This window comes from Rhineura floridana, chromosome 8 (assembly GCF_030035675.1).
Source record: "Rhineura floridana isolate rRhiFlo1 chromosome 8, rRhiFlo1.hap2, whole genome shotgun sequence".
Classification (NCBI taxonomy): Eukaryota; Metazoa; Chordata; class Lepidosauria; order Squamata; family Rhineuridae; genus Rhineura; species Rhineura floridana.
Genome location: NC_084487.1, coordinates 76,012,717 through 76,029,135, shown reverse-complemented (window position 1 = coordinate 76,029,135; position 16,419 = coordinate 76,012,717). Strand labels below are relative to the sequence as shown.

The following is a 16,419-nucleotide window of genomic DNA, read 5'->3' as shown; positions in this document are numbered from 1 at the left end:
TAGAATTAAGCATCTTCCCAACAATAATCAAAGTGTTCCGTCCTCTCACCAACTCCTTTATCCCCTCAGCACTAATTTTTGGACTGTTCAGACCTATCCAGGTTTCAATTAAACTCTAAATGAGTTCAGAAACTTTCTAGCTCAGAAACTACTAAGTCTTCCACACTATCTATTAATAAAATATACAGTATAATTTTGAAAGCATACACACATTTGCCAACAGTTCAAAAATAACAGCCTGTTTTTTATTTGTTTGTTTATTATATTTATATCCCACCTTTCCTCTAAGGAGCTCAATGTGGCTTACAAACATGGTGGTCCCCCTCCCAATTTTATCCTCACAACAACCCTGTGAGGTAGGTTAGGCTGAGAGACAGTGACTGGCCCAGCTGTAAGCTTCATGGCCAAGCGGAGATTTGAATCCTGGTCTCCTAGGTCTCTGGCATGTTAGAACAATGTAGGTAATAGAAGTTGGCAAGCTGGATCCGTAACTTCAGGATAAGGATTGGTTCTGAGGGCTGGGCCAGTTGGTCTGGGCTGCAAAGCAGGACTGGGCGCGAGCCACGGCTAGAAAAAGCTGAAAGATTTTATGATTATTTCCTCTTGAGTAAATCTCACTGCAGTTACTGGGATTTGTGAGTAAATTCTTTGTGCAATACAGCCAGTTGAAAATAAAAACACTGTCCTTCTAATGATCAGCAACAAGCATGTAGAAACCACAATTTCTCCTCTAATGTGGCTATTATTGTATTGTATTACGCAACTTGTGTACAGTTTTCTGTTTTGTTGGGACATAAGTTAATATTAGTTTTCAAGGGAGCTGTTATATTGCGTATTTAACCTTTGTAAGTATCTCCAGTCCCTAAAGAACTTTCTAAAAATTCTGATTTCTTCCATGAGGTTATCTTAATTGTACTCTGTGCTGCAGGTTTTCTAAATGCAAAGTTGGTGTTATGAATAAGTATGATGAGGTCACATCAACAACTGAGTCACCAGTCTTCATTTATGACATAAATAAAAGTTGTGTGCGTACTCAAAAACAACAGAGTTTGTGGCACCTGGAAGACCCAACAAATGTATTGTGGTGCAAACTTTTATGGACTGAAGGACACTTCATCAAATACATGAAATGTTAACTCATTGGCAGGTATATATATGTGTGTGTGCACATTGTTGGGCATGGGGTCAGGGGTTGTAAGCAATGAGGTCAGAAGGAAATGAAAAGCAAAAAGTACAGTGGCAATAACATTAAAGCTTGGCAGTGACTTTACATAGCAGAATTGGTGATAACACAAGCATGCTGTCATTGGTAAACTAATTAACACGTGTAATGAATAAAAGCCTGTTTTTCTGAATCCAACTGCAGGTGATAGAATTAAACTTCTTGATAAATTGTAATTCAGCAATTTCACAGTGCAGCTTCCCTTTGAAGTTCTTTTTTTTCTCAGATAGCCACCTTAAGGGCAGCAGCAGAGTGTCCTACATGGTTGATATGTTGCCCCGCTAGTTTTTGGATATTACTATTTCTGATGTCAGATTTATGTATGCAAGATAATCATAGGGAGAAGTCTGTAACAGAGTATCTGGCACATCTGTTGCGATGTTTTACCTTGTAATACCACAATAGAGAAACCTTTAATCCAGCGTATCCACGTGTGCATGGAGTTCAGTGGGCATAAGGGATTCCTCTCTCCACTGCCCCTCTTCCCCCACCACCCTCCATGTGGAGAGGCACTAAGTGCATGTAGACTATCCCTTTATAGAAGAGAAAGTTAAGTCTCTGCATATTTGTAAGTTTAGACTGAGCCCCATTCCTTTGTTATGGGAAAAACATAGTTTGAACTAGAAGGTGGGCAGAGGGGGGGAATAAGAGACACAACTCTTGCAAAGAAGTAAATACCCAACACAAAAATTATACCTTTGGCTTAATGGCATAGCGATGATGCATTACATCTTTCCCATATGGTGCATCAGATATTCTGCTCTGGTGTCTGCTTTCATTCCTGTCCCAATCCCTGGCACTGAAGCAATGCTGCATCATGTGCAAGAGCAGAGTCTGCTTCTCTTGAAGCAAAGGATACAGGAGACCTCAGAATTCAAAGGACTGTAGATTCATCCTCATTCTGCTGTGTCTTAGAGTCTGTTTCTTGCCAGAGAAGGGTGCTACCACAAGGGAGAAAACACTTCTTCTGTGATTTGCTTGCTCATGCAGTGCTATGAGGCTGCTCTTTAACAGTCCACATAGAGTAGTTTTCCTAGCAACAAGGTTAAAATTCTTTGTTGATATTAGAAATAAGAAATCTTATTATAGCACCATTATATTTCGAATGCCAGTTAGGTTGGGTGTAGGTCTGCATTTGATATATAAGCTATGTGATGACTGAGGGTTGAGTCTGAAGAAATATGAGCAGAAATATGAGCAGAGTCGGACTTCCGGGAAGGGTGACTTAGCCTGTGCCTGCTTTTGAGACGGGCTCCTGCCTCAAAAGAAGCTTATTCAGATATATCAGTCAGTTTTTTCTTTTTTTTTTGACTGATTAAACTTCTCCCGGGTAGGGAGAAACGAAGAGATTAACCTCAAAGCCTATTTTTGTTGGGACGACCAGATCTCATTAATTTATGGGACGAGGTCCAGCCGACGAAGGTGGGACGGATTTTCAACAGCAAGCTCTATCTGTTAAAGCGAACGTTCATCTTATCTTCTAAGAGAGAACGCACTAACAGGCAAGCACCCTTCTTTCTATATTTTTCTTTTACTTGACTTAAATTGTTGCTGTTTAAAAGAGATTTGCCAGATTGATCGGTTTTTGACATCTCACTGGGGAGCCGTAACTTCTCTCTGCTACGCACTAATTAATAGCTTATCTCTGTTTTTGTTGCAAAAAGCTGTCCTGGATTTGCATTCTAAAGATATACACAGAAGAGGGATTTCTATTCCAGATTTTTATTTTGAAAAATATTATACTGTTTTGAGACTACTCTCTTTTTGGTCTATTTTATTTTGACGAATCTGTTTCTTGACGATTGCCATTAATTGTTTCGATCCTGGGAACTGCATTTTGTTTACTTAACTATTGGAGAGATAAGGCTGTCTGCTCTGTTTATACTGTGATGTCACCAAGTTTGGAGTATTAACCCAATTGTTGCTGAAATAAGAAGTGGTTTTCCTATATTTTTCTTTTAAAATGGCAATTAAGAAAGTGGCTGAGAATCTGGAAATAACTATGTTTCAGAAAATAATGGATGAGATTGAGATAATGAAAATTGAATTGAGTAAAATGAAGCAGGAGATTAAAGATATAAGGGTCCCTGTGAGAGAGGTGACCCTGGAAGGGGTCCCTGTGAGAGAGGAGACCCCGGAGATTGGAACAGGGGTCCCTGTGAGAGAGGAGACCCTGGAGACTGGAATAGGGGTCCCTGTGAGAGAGGAGATCCCGGAGATTGGAACAAACGTGGAACAGGAACAAGATTTGGAGTCTATGGACTTTAGAAATAAAATCTATTGTTTGGAACTCAATGTTATCTCTGAAGAAATTAATGAAGATTCTAGAGATAAAGTTATCAATGGCATGGACTATCTTCTGGACTGGAATGATGTGATGGAGCCCAATATAGAGAAAATCTATGGACTTAACTGCAGCCATGTGACAATGGAAAAACTTTTAAGAGATGACCCAGTGTATTTTGAAAAAAAGAACAGAGATATGATTTTACAGCAGTATTTCAGCAACCTATTCAGAATGGATGGCAAGAAAATATTTGGGATAGAGGTAATTCCCATCAGACTCTTACTATATGACTATGGCTTTGACAGCAAGATTATTATGGAATACTGATAATGGAAGATTGGATATTGAAATTACTGGACTTAACAAGACTACTGAAGATGGAAGATGGAAAATGGAATTACTAGAGATAATAGAACAATGGCTACTGAAATTACTGAACCTAACAGATTCTGATGTGATGGATTAATTGAAATGTTTATTTTGACTATGGTTATGACAATAAGATTATCATAATTAGTAATGAGATGGATTAATCGATATGCTTATCTGGAAAAAAAATTGATAGATATATTTCTTAAAGAATTGAAACCTCTCTTTGACTTTTTGTGGAAAGAATAAAGTAATGTTTATGAGATTTGATGATTAAGTAAGATAACTACTGGAGGAAAGTGATTTTATAATATGACTTAAGAGACAGGATTGTTATATATTATAGACTTATAACTGATTTGATCTTTGACAAATGGGAAGTCAATATTTTACTCTTTATTTTTTATTTTTGTTTTTTTTTTTTCTTTTTGTTTAACTATTTTTGATTATGTTTTTTGTCTTTGAATGTTTTATGATTTTGTCTTGTATGTTTTATGAAAATCTGAATAAAAATTATTGAAAAAAAAAAAAAAAAAGAAATATGAGCAGAGTCCCAGCTTCTATCCTGCTGCAGCCTCCTGCAAAGTCAATTCTGAGGATTGGGAGAGAGGAATGGTATACAATGAGGTGTGGAGGAGCTGATGCTGGGAGAGAGATACAAGCGTTGGTCCTAGGTCATCTTACTTTTGTAGGTGATTGAAGGAAATAGACCACTGCACATGGAAGAGCATTTCTGGTGCCTAAGCCACAATCATAATCACTGCAGTCACTGGGCTAGAAGGGCCTGGGTTGCTCACTCTTCCTGTCTGATTTGAAGGGTTTGGCAGCTGGGGTCCTTGCTCTTTGGCTTTCCCATTCCCTCCTTTCCACTGCAGTCTGTTACACCGTTACAAATCCGTTCTTCAGAGTCAAGGAGCCTCTAATATAGTGTGGGATATGGTAGAGGGGCTACAGCTGGGCAAAATAGCACTAATAAAGGCTCACAGAAGCACACTCACTGAATTGAGTGACACTTTTTCACAGGTAAGCATGCTTAGTATTGCAAACTTAGTCTCCTGATTAAAAAGGACCTAAACACATTTACTTGGAAGCTGGTCCCGTAGGCTGTTTCAAACATGCAGCCTAGGCATGATTACTCAGAAGTAAGGGAGCTTAACTGTGTATAGGATTGCAGCCTCAATCAGTGATTGAAACAACACTGACTGAATGCTACAATGGTTAGGGAACTGCTACTTTACAGTGACTTCAATAATTTCCTGGACTCTCTGATCATTTATTTTATACCTAGTGTCATTGCTCTGTCATTGAGGCTGCTTTATGCAGTATGGTTTGACTGCTCTTCCAATATTTACTCCTTTTATTTTGTTTGCCTCATGTGCAGAGAATTTAGTATCTAGAGAGATACTAAATTGATCTTATGGCACACCATTGGGGGAAGAGTGGAAGACTGTTCCCCAAAATGCTCTTGTGATAAGATTTCCAAGTGTTTGGTATTTCCAGCAGTGATACAAAGAAAAGAGTCATTTGAAGGAGAGTTATTGAAGTAATTTTCTTTTCCACTATTAGAAGTCTCAGAGCATAAGGGAAGGTGATATATAGATATTAATTCTAAAGCCACTCACAGTTGAAAGCAGAGTGTCAAGTACATCCTGACAGCTCTCCTGTGTTTGCTAGGCATCTATTGCAATTCAGCTGAACTGGCTGTAGGCACAGGTATCTACAGGGACTGTATTATAGTATTTCTTATGTTTTTCTCGGATTTTCTTTCAACAGTTGTCAAGAGTTCTGATAGTTCTACCTTACTTATAGTGACAGAGGCCTAAGATATCACTGGAGGATTGTGCTCTTACATGCTCTTCATGTCCAAGAGTGTATCTCCACCACACAAAATAGAAGGGCACATTCTGCTCTGCCATACCTCTGAACATTGCCGCAAGTGAATTATATTGTACCTACCTGTGGCTGACTGCAGTGCAGCCATTATGGGATTAGGGAGGGACAGAGTTTGTTAACTATCATGGGAGCAGTGACTGTGAAGGGTCCCTCCATGCCACATTATTCCTGCTTAGAGAATCATCTCACTTTTTCCAGTGAGAAAGATGTGAAAGAGCAAAAGACTGCTCTTTATCAATACCTTTTACCTGAACCTAAGAACTTGAAAGGATATTAGAATACATCTCTTCTTCATTTGGCCAGTGACACTTTGAAATCAGACATGGAGAATTAGCGCAAGAGAAGACTGTGTTCCTTCCCTTGATTTGACCTCAAGTTCCCAGACCCCAGCAGCCAAACAGTGAAATACAGACCTTACTGTGTCATCAACATGAAGGACAGATGTAGTGCCAATACTTAATTGCTGGCACAGATGGCCGGTTTCTGCAGGGGATATGGTTCTCAAATTGTAACTCGGCATTGCTGCTCTAATGATTTAGGCCTACCGAGTTGTGGGCAGGCAAAGTGCCATCCCCATTCAGATGCCTCTGAGTTTAGACAGCCAAATGACTATCAGGTGTGATTATGAATAACCAAGAACAAAAACCTCCAAAGGTTCCTGCAGCTACATGGAGTGTTTTGGCACTCTTAATATATCTTAGTGAGTAGCATCTTAATAAAGTCTAGGCAAGGGTTTTAGATTTTGTGTGCCAGGATCCAGTCAGTTGTTGGGATACAAGATCCATATTTAATTGAGAAAAGGTAGCTGTATTCATCTAAGAAAAGACTAGTGCTGTGAAACTTCAGAGACTTTTATTTTAGCAAGCGCTTTTGTAATCAATAGTTGTCTCTACATTATCTGATGCATTAAATGGGCTGAGTAGATGTTAAGTGTGTGTGCGTGGTAGCCACAGGTGATAAGAAACTGCATGCAGTGAACGGGCTGGTGAAGGAGGGATGGAGCATGCTGTTCCTCGTCTGTGCAGAACACAGAAACCCAGCATTCTTTTTTAATTTAAATAGGAACCAATCTTCTGATAAAGGAAATTGCGAAAAATATACAGCTTTAAAAGAAAAATGCATGAGAATTGATATATATGCAGGGGCATTGAGAGATTATTGTAAAAATCAAAGAATCCCACGAGGCTTGAGAATGATGAAAGACCCTGGAGTGTTCCCACATAATGAAAAGTTTAGAGACAGGTGGTATGCCATACTCAATAAATGTTCATTAGACTTAATGATTCTTCTAATAGAAGCATCTAAGGAAGAAGCAGGTAGGATAGATACAGAATTAAACCACCTTATGGATAACATCAAAAAAGATATTGGGGACAGAGCACTTCAGGAGAAAATGGGACAACTAGATAAGGATTTGGAGAAAAAAAATATCAGGAATTGAAAGAACTTAAACTTTGCAAATTCCAAAGGGACTGAAAAGATTATGAAGAAGAGACAAAAAGAGACCTATAAACAGAAAAAAATCTGTGTCCTTCAGCAGTGATACTGATAAAGGTTGGGATAAGTCAGGAGACAACACCATTTGGGATTCAGCTGAAAGTTCCCAGTCTGGGTCTTCTGCAACACACTCAGACAGGGCTTTTTTAATGAACAATCGAAGAAGAACTTATGGAAAGAGAAACAGATATGGGGAAGGCAGGGAAATGTACAGGAAGAAGAAAAAAATATTAAAAACCCACTGGTAGTGAACTTATCCAAGAGGTTTTTTTTTAGTCCTGAGGAGCTGCAGTTATTAGGTAGGGGTTTGTCTTTTGTACCCACGAAACATGATTCCTTCAACTCTATGATAGAGCTCCAGCAGCTATTTAGAAAGATAAAACTGGCTGAATTTTTTAAGACCACAGACAGCTCTATCTGTTAGTATAGACACATTTAAACCCAGATCCACTTGTAATCCCATCTCAAAAAATGGCAGAATCCAGACTTTTATAGAATTGGTTACTCAAGAGGTAGGAAAGATTGAAAAGGATGGAGTTAAAGTTTGGAATAACCTCACAAGACAAGAGTGTCCTTGATAACTTAAAAAAACGGCAGGATGTTATCTTCAAACCAGCAGACAAAGGAGGTGCCTTGGTAATCTGGGACACTAAGGACTATCTAACAGAAGCCCACAGACAGTTGGGACAAAGGGCTCATTATGTGCCATGCAATGAGGATCCATCACTGGTGGTAAAAAGGGACATAGTAGAAATAGTAGATGAAGGGTTGTTGGAAGGTTACATTGATAAAAAACCCTATTATTTTTTTATTGGAAGCGGAAGGCAGAATACCTGTATTCTATCTTCTACCCAAAATACATAAAGGGGCAGTCCCAGTACCGGGTAGACCAATTATATCAGGATGTGGATCCATTCCAGAACCTGTGTCAGAATATGTGGATTACGTTCTTAAACCATTTATTCCACCAATACAATCCTATTTAAAAGACACAGGTGACTTTTTGAAATATTTGGAGACAGTCAACCTGGAGAAGGAAGATACTCTGCTTGTCACCATGGATGTAGCAGCACTATATACAAATATACCCCAGGAGCAAGCTATGGAAGTGATTGAATCAACTTTAAACAAGAGAGAAAAGTGTAATAGTCCACCAACTAGTTTTATCTGTTCGTTAGCAGAAGTGGCACTAAAGAAAAACTTCTTCATGTTTCAAACTCAGTATTACTGGCAGGTATCTGGAACAGCTATGGGTTGTAAATTTGACCCAGAATTGGCAAATTTATTCATGGATTGGTTTGAGCAAATGTACATCCTAAATGTGAATAATGAATTCCTGAAGTACATACATATAAACGGTATTTGGATGATGTTTTTTTAATTTGGGAGGGATCAGTAGAAAGCCATTTGACCTTTAAAGAGTACATAAATAATAAGCATCATTCCATAAAATTTGATTTGAGTTATGATGCATTAAGGATAATTTTTTTGGATATAACAGTAATGAAAAAGAAAACATCAATATCTACAGACACATTTAGGAAACCAACTGATGCAAATTGCTTCTTGAGGTTTGACAGTTTCCACCCTTAATACATAAAAAGAAATTTGCCATACTCACAAATGATCAGGATATGAAGAAATTGCAGTAACTTAGTAGATTTTGACAAGCAAGCCAGCATATTAATGAAGCAATTGCAAGAAAGGGGTTACCCAAAAAAGATTCTGAAACAAGCCAGACATAAAGCGAGGATGATAAATAGGAAGAAGCTGCTGGAATCTAAGGTTAATAACAGATTGGACACTAGAATGACTATACCTTTAACATTTGATGGGTACAATGGACAAATCCAACAAATTATTCTGAAGTATTGGGATCTACTGTCTGATATTCCAAGTTGTAAAGAGAAACCTCTATTTGTATTCAAACGTGCTTCCAACTTGAAAGACCTTTTAGCACTCGGCGATATTAATAAGAATATGAGCGAAAAAAACAGGTAGTCCATGTAACCAGTGCAGTACTTGTATCAATTGTGCCACACTAAAAGTTCACTAATCAGGTTGACAACAAGAGGTATATCCTCAGAAGGTTTTACAATTGTAATACTAAGGGAGTGGTATATGCTATACAATGTCCTTGCAATCTCATGTATGTAGGAATGACAACCAGAAAAATCAAAATGAGAATTAGTGAACATAAAAGTTGTATTAAAAATGGAAGACTGCATGCTCCAATGGTAAAACATTTCATAAGCTGTGGACATACTGAAAATGATGTAAAATTTTGGACTGTCGAGAAGGTCATAGGAGTAGAAAGACAACTGGAAGCAAAACTGAAAAAAAGAGAACTCTTTTGGATATATTCCCTGAAGACGATGGTGCCAAATGGACTAAATGAAGATTTAAACTGGGCCCCTTTGTTGTAATAAGAAGCATTTTGGAGGCCCTTGTTGAAATAAGAAGTACTTTGGGTCTGTAATTCTTTGTCAAGAATTGGTGATCAGAGGAGGGAAGCCCCCACCCCAGCAGTGGGCTGCTGCAAGAGGTATGAAGCTCTCCAAACTATTTCTGTCAGCCTGCAGCAGGATAGTACTTACCTCCCCCTCCCCTTTTTTCAGCCTTGTAACGTTTGGGGCCTTATTTACAAGGCTGATGTAAACAGGGGTTGAAAACCAAGTTACCAAAATCAGAAAGACAGATAATGGAACATTCTTTGTTTCAGGAACACAACATTCATTTGAGGAACTTTCAGAAGTGAGAACAAACCCTCAGAAGTGGTGTCAGACTTGGTATTGCTTCCGTGTTCTGAAGTTTCCAGGACCGCTTATTATGAAGATGAGAATGGTGGTTGCTGAATCCTAATCCAGGGGAAAAGCCTGAGGCTTTGCCACCATATGAAGTTGGTGACTACCGCTACTAGCTGCAGCATGGTGATTTAGAGATGAAGAAAGAGTTCGAAAACCCGAGAGGAGCAGGAAAGCATACTCCAGCCTTTCCCAGCCTGGTGTCCTCCAGATGTTGTGCTATTGAGCTGGTGGGAATTGTAGTGCAAAGCATCTGGAGGGAACCAAGTTGGGGAAGGCTGGCATACTGTATGCCCAGGATGTGCCCTCACTGCCTTCAAATCACTGGATATGTCAACTATCTTTACCTCAGAATTATCAAGATTGATTCACTCCCCCTGGTCCCCTTTCCTTATGAAAGTCTGCACTTGTATTTTAAGTAAACCTGATTATTCACCTAGTATGTTTCTGTTTTCACCACTACATGAGACAATGAAACAAATGTATCTGAATGTGACAGAATTTAATCTATAAACTTCTTTAAAAGGACACTTTTTTAATGTGACTAACAGCACATTTCTGTACATGTCTACTCAGACGTCATCCCCATTCTGTTTCTCAGATAACTGTGTATAGGATTACAGCATAAATGAAATATTAGGGTGCTAGTGGCAAAAAGTATGTCAAATTGGACTGAACGCATGATGAATGATGAATGGTGATCAGAGTTTGCTGCTGCTTACCAGATGCCAAATGACTCTGCCTCTATAAAATCTTTTGAAAGATCTTTTCAGGTGGCACAGTCAAGTGGGAGGCAGGTACACTGTACAGCCCTTGGACAACTCCTTACTTATACTTTACACTTTCTCCAGGCTGTGAACATATGCCCCAAAAAGAGTCATGTGGATGGGCTTTTTGCTTTAGTGCGCAGTAACTGTGCAAAGAATCACACACAGCAAGTTCCTATTGCTTTCCAGCTATTAGAGGCTGAGAATACTCATAGGATTTTGTTTGCTCGTAAGTGGATGGGTTGATGGGAATAGTCGTCTAGGTGGAGTTAAACGTAATTCTGGGTCACTAAAAAGCCCCATAGTAATTAGCAGTAATTTGGTGTTTACCTTTAGTAATGACAGGGCCCTGTAGTTCCTTTTGTTATTACTGTTGTATCAGCATTTAAAGAAAAACAGCTTTTCAAGCAAAAAATGTAGTGTTTTAATGAACACTTTTTTTACCTCATGTATGTTTTTGCATCCTAGCTTAAAATTTTGCACACACTTTGTACATTTTTTTTTGTATTTATATCCCACTTTTCCTGCAAGGAAATCAAGGTTCTTTCCTCCTTGTTTTATTCTCACAACAACACTGTGAAGTATGTTAGGCTGAAAGACAATGACTAGCTCAAGGTCACCCAGTGAGCTTCATGGCTGAATGGGGATTTGAACCCTGGGCTCTCAGGTCTTACTCCAGCACTCAAACTGCTACAGCAAAGAGGAATATTTCTTAGCGTAAGAAGAAGAGAAGAGAAAGCAAGGGACTGTTATAAAAGTCCCATAGGAGTGTCTTCTTCCAGGTCCTGCTGCAAGTTATAAACAATGTCTTTAGCACCTGCTGAGCAACCAATCTATAACAGTCTAAAGGGACTATGTAGAAGAAGCTGCCCGACAGAAATTCTGACAAGACTTAACTTGCAGAATTTGATTCAAAAGCAAAGATAAATAGGCACATCCCACAATTTAGGATATACAGGAGCCACACAAGGCAGGCATACAAAGTTACGTGTAATGTTGAAAGCTAAGGGTAGGCAGAAGTATCAAAAACAGATGCCAAGCTAGGGGTAAGCAGAGAGGAGCAAGATTTGTTTCTGGACATTTTGTTGACTCATACATAAATGTGTGTTACTCCATGTTTCATCAGTGACTGACTTACAACTAAATGTGCCAGCTGTCTCCACTGAGAAATATTGTGCTTGATGATGGCAAGCTCTCTAGAGTTTGAACTGTGAGCTTTTTTACTCATGGAAGTGTTATTGCTTGATATTTCAGTCATTGGAACATGCATATGTAAATTCTCTCTATTGGAGAACTATTGCCCTTAAGATTGACCAATGAGACTAGTACCCACTCAACTTGACAAACAGTGTAGCTGGAAAAACACACACAGAAGAACACTTTTTTTTCTGTAGGAAAAAAATGTTTTATAAGTTCAGTAGTAACAATGAATGGATGCTAATTGCAAATACAGAATTAAGCAAGCTTGACAGTTTCAAAGTTGTCATTAACGTTTTTCAGGTGATTATCCCTAGCAAGTATGTGAGTTAGCATATCATACAGTTTTTTGGGTTGCCATAATTTATTAGTGTTTTAACAGATTTCAGTACCTTGAAATACATGTTATTGTCTTTAAATTTTTACAAGTATTCCAACATAATTTCAATATAACGTTTAAAACATTAAGTGTGCTTTAATTTCCCACCGCAAAGATTTCATGACAGATACTTCTGATATATTCGGACAAAAAAAATTAACATGGAGTACTTTTTATAGCTTTGTTTATTGAATACAAGCAAAATAAACATGCTAAATCATACTGCTTTTCAGAACATTTTCCAATGCAAATTATCCTAAGTTTCCAGAACATTTTCCAATTCAAAGATTTCTAGAGAATCTACATCACTAACTGACAGTCAATTCATATTTGTCTGCAGTGGCCTTACCATTTCCTTGTGGTATAGTCCCACACTGCTCTGGTAAATATATTATGTTAGTGAAGGAACCTCATTAATGGAGTGAACAGTGTGGCTTCTTCTCAGTAGCGGACAATGCAGTGGAATTGACGTCCCTCACTTATGTGACGTCCCTCACCTCCTACCCATCTAGCATAGAATCATAGAAACATGGTGGGCTGGTGGGGAAGACTGACAACGAGATTTGTGCCTGCACCACCAGGCCATTTGGTTTCTGTACTGGACATGCCCTTCCTGTGCATCTAGCATAGACCTCAAACAAGCTGATGGTGGAGGCACAGATTTCTTCATCTGTCTTCCACCAGTGTACTGCACTTCTATGCAGAAGGTGCATTCTCTTCCTGCATGCTCAGCATTAGAAACCAAGGAGGCTGGAAGAGAAGGCGAGGAATGTTCATTGCTAGACTGCAAAATGTTTTCTTTCCCTGCCTTTTGCTCATAAGAGGGGTTGGTAATAGAGGGGCAAAGTGCTCTGCCCATTCTTCACCAACCCCCTTATTGAAAAAAAAATAAAATGCTGATAATAATAATAATTATTATTATTTTGCGGACTAGTAACTTTTGAGTGTTAATTTACAATGTTGCATTATGTCCACTAGCGGACAGTGTAGGCAGGCCTGCATTGCTGACTTGGCTTCCCAATGCTGCACGTCACTCCCAGTTGCAAGGAGAGGGAGGCTCAAGGCAGCGGGGAGTTCAGCGCAGTGTAGGTGCAGCAGCAGAGCCAAGATAAACATAAGATATAAATGTTTAGTACTTGGTGTTGTCATTTCTCCTCTACCCTGTTGTGTTTCATTTATGTTTGAAAAGAAATAAGAAATAAAATATGTTTTATTGCAACAGCGTTCCAAATTGTTTTATTTTAGGTGGTTTCATAATCGGAGAAGTACTTAACACTCCATTGCTACAGAAATAGGAGCACTAAATAAAAGTTACCAGATGCTAATGTGTGTGTGTGTGCCAGCTGGCATTAGTCTGTAGTGAGAACTGTGAAGCATGTGTGTGTGTTTCCCTTTCCATTCTATATAAAGGAGATAATCCACCAAGCACTGCTACTACACGTTTCATTCACTTCAGGGCCAAGCTAGATACTTAAAAAGATATGAAGCTCCCCCACCCCAAGTCTCTTCTCCCTTCTTTCCTTGTATAATCTAATATTTATTTATTTATTTATTTATTTATTTATTTATTTATTTCATTAAACTTATAGACCGCCCCATAGCCGAAGCTCTCTGGGCGGTTCACAAGAACAAGAAAACATCAAAAAATACAATAAACATGTAACAATATAAAACACATTAAAAATTTAAAATGTTAAAAAGATTAAAACAATGTCAGCGCATACTAAACATATTAAAATGCCTGGGTAAAGAGGAAAGTTTTAACCTGGCGCCGAAAAGATAGTAACGTTGGCACCAGGCGTATCTCCTCTGGGAGGTCGTTCCACAGTTCGGAACAAATACAAAATACAAAATAGTGACATCATTGTAATATGCATTTCTCTGCCCTCCTCTGCAAATGATGTGAGGCAAGGAAACATGCACTGCAATGACATCAAGTTATGTGCAGTTTGTGTTAGATGCTATAAGGAAGTAAGAGAGAAGAGACATAAGAACATAAGAAGAGCCTGCTGGATCAGGCCAGTAGCCCATCTAGTCCAGCATTCTGTTCTCACAGTGGCCAACCAGTAGCCCATGGAAAACCTGCAAGCGGGACTGAGCACAAGAGCACTCTCCCTTCCTGCGGCTTCCGGCAATTGGGTTTTAGAAGCTTATTACCTCTGACTATGGTGGCAGAGCACAGTGCACTGCATGAAGAAGTACTTTCTTTTCTCTGTCCTGAATCTTCCAAAATTCAGCTTCATTGAATGTCCACGTTCTAGTGTTCTAGTGTTATAAGAGAGGTTAATGTTCTAGTGTTATGAGAGAGGGAGAAAAACTTTTCTCTATCTACTTTCTCCATGCCATGCATAATTTGGAGCCAGACCTGGTGAATTAGGCATGGCCTGAGGGCCCCTGTGGCTCAGGAGGGCCCCGCTCATATAGGCTGGGCTGGGAAGGTGCTCCCGCTCTGCAATCCGTGCAAGCGTTGGGTCGTAGTTCATGATATGCAGCCTGGGGTTGATTCCCCTGCTGCCATTTTGAGTGATGGCAGGTGTGCATGCAGTGCTCTAGTGCGCTGACATGACAACACAGCAGGCTGGGCGATCGGGCCTTGTTAAGCCCATGCTGGCTGCATGGAGGGAGGTGTTGAGAGGCATCAGCAACCCTGTGCCAAGAGCCTTCCCGAAGTCTGGTGCCCAAGGACCCATGCATGCCTGGTGCTGGCCCTGCATGGAACAGTGTTAGATCTGTGTCTTAAAATATCTAGTTTGGCCCTTACTTGCATTTGTTCAGCATGAACCCATTTTTCGTAGGCAGTACAGTACATAAGTATTTGTTTTATTATATTTTAGCCCTGCCTTTTGTTCTATTATGGGACCCAAATGCAATTCCCAGTCATTAAAAAAACCTGCATCCAGAATTTCCTTTAAAAGCCAACAAAGAATTTAAAAAATTGGAACAACCATAAAACCTGGTGAAAAAAGGGGAAAAAGAACAGTAAGAGATTTCCATACTTAATACAACATTAATAAAACTTGAGAAGTGAAGTCACTTGAAAGCCTTGTAGAATGAAAAAGATCTTGACCAGTCTCCCATGGGACAGAAAACAGAAAGCTTAACAAAATTCCCTGGGAGAGCTCTCCACAAAATGCGAGGGAAAAGTTCCACTCCTCATACCTCGGATCAAACTTCAATGGCTGTCTCACTCAAAAACAGGGTTTCATGTGGTGATCTAAACATGTAAGGGAGATTATGTTCATTCAGAAGGTGTTCCCTAAAGTTTTCCGAACTGTCACTATTTGGGGTTTAAAGGTCAAAGACAGCACTTGGGTGCCTGGGAACTAACAGGTAACCAGTGAAGGTATTTCCAACACAGATGCAAGATGTTTCCTACGACCAGTGTCAGTTAACAGCTTGGCTGCCATATTGTGGACTGGGTGAATGTGCTAGCATATGGCCCTGTCATTCTAGCTAAGTTGTGCAATGTACAGTATGTATAAGTATAATGCAATACCTTCATATTTTATAAAATATTATCTGGGGGTGGTGTGATTGCTGCTTTTTACTGAATTGGTCGACTTCCCCTGACTACCTTGCTGTGTCTTTCCTTCTAGAGATTCGAGCTCAGCTAATAGAGCAACAGAAATGTCTGGAGCAGCAGACTGAGATGAGGTTGCAACTTCTTCAAGATCTGCAAGATTTCTTCCGCAAAAAAGCGGAAATAGAGACTGAATATTCTCGCAGTCTAGAAAAGTTAGCAGAAAGGTTCATGGCAAAAACAAGAAGCACTAAGGACCATCAGCAATACAAGTACGCCAAGACTCCCTATATACTCAATAGCTTAATTCAAATGTTGTGATCTCCATCTGATAAGCCGTGGTTCATTGGAATGGGAATGAGCTGTGTATCTGTGCACTTTCTCTCCTGCCCAACTGGCTGTGATGTGAAACAAGGATCATATTCTGGTTACATATCCTGGTTTGGAGGAAGCCTTCAATCCCCAGTGTCTTCATTCAGATGTC

At 39.4% G+C, this 16,419-nt stretch overlaps 1 protein-coding gene across 3 annotated transcripts in view; it reads left to right on the top strand.

Moving 5' to 3' along the window:
• Nucleotides 1–16,419, top strand: part of SRGAP1 (SLIT-ROBO Rho GTPase activating protein 1) — a 170,442-nt gene that overhangs the window by 76,575 nt on the left and 77,448 nt on the right. For all 3 annotated transcript variants that reach the window (XM_061639841.1, XM_061639842.1, XM_061639843.1), the window contains one exon: nucleotides 16,012–16,207. In XM_061639841.1, coding sequence (XP_061495825.1) covers nucleotides 16,012–16,207 — 196 coding nt within the window. The remainder of the gene's footprint in view (nucleotides 1–16,011; nucleotides 16,208–16,419) is intronic.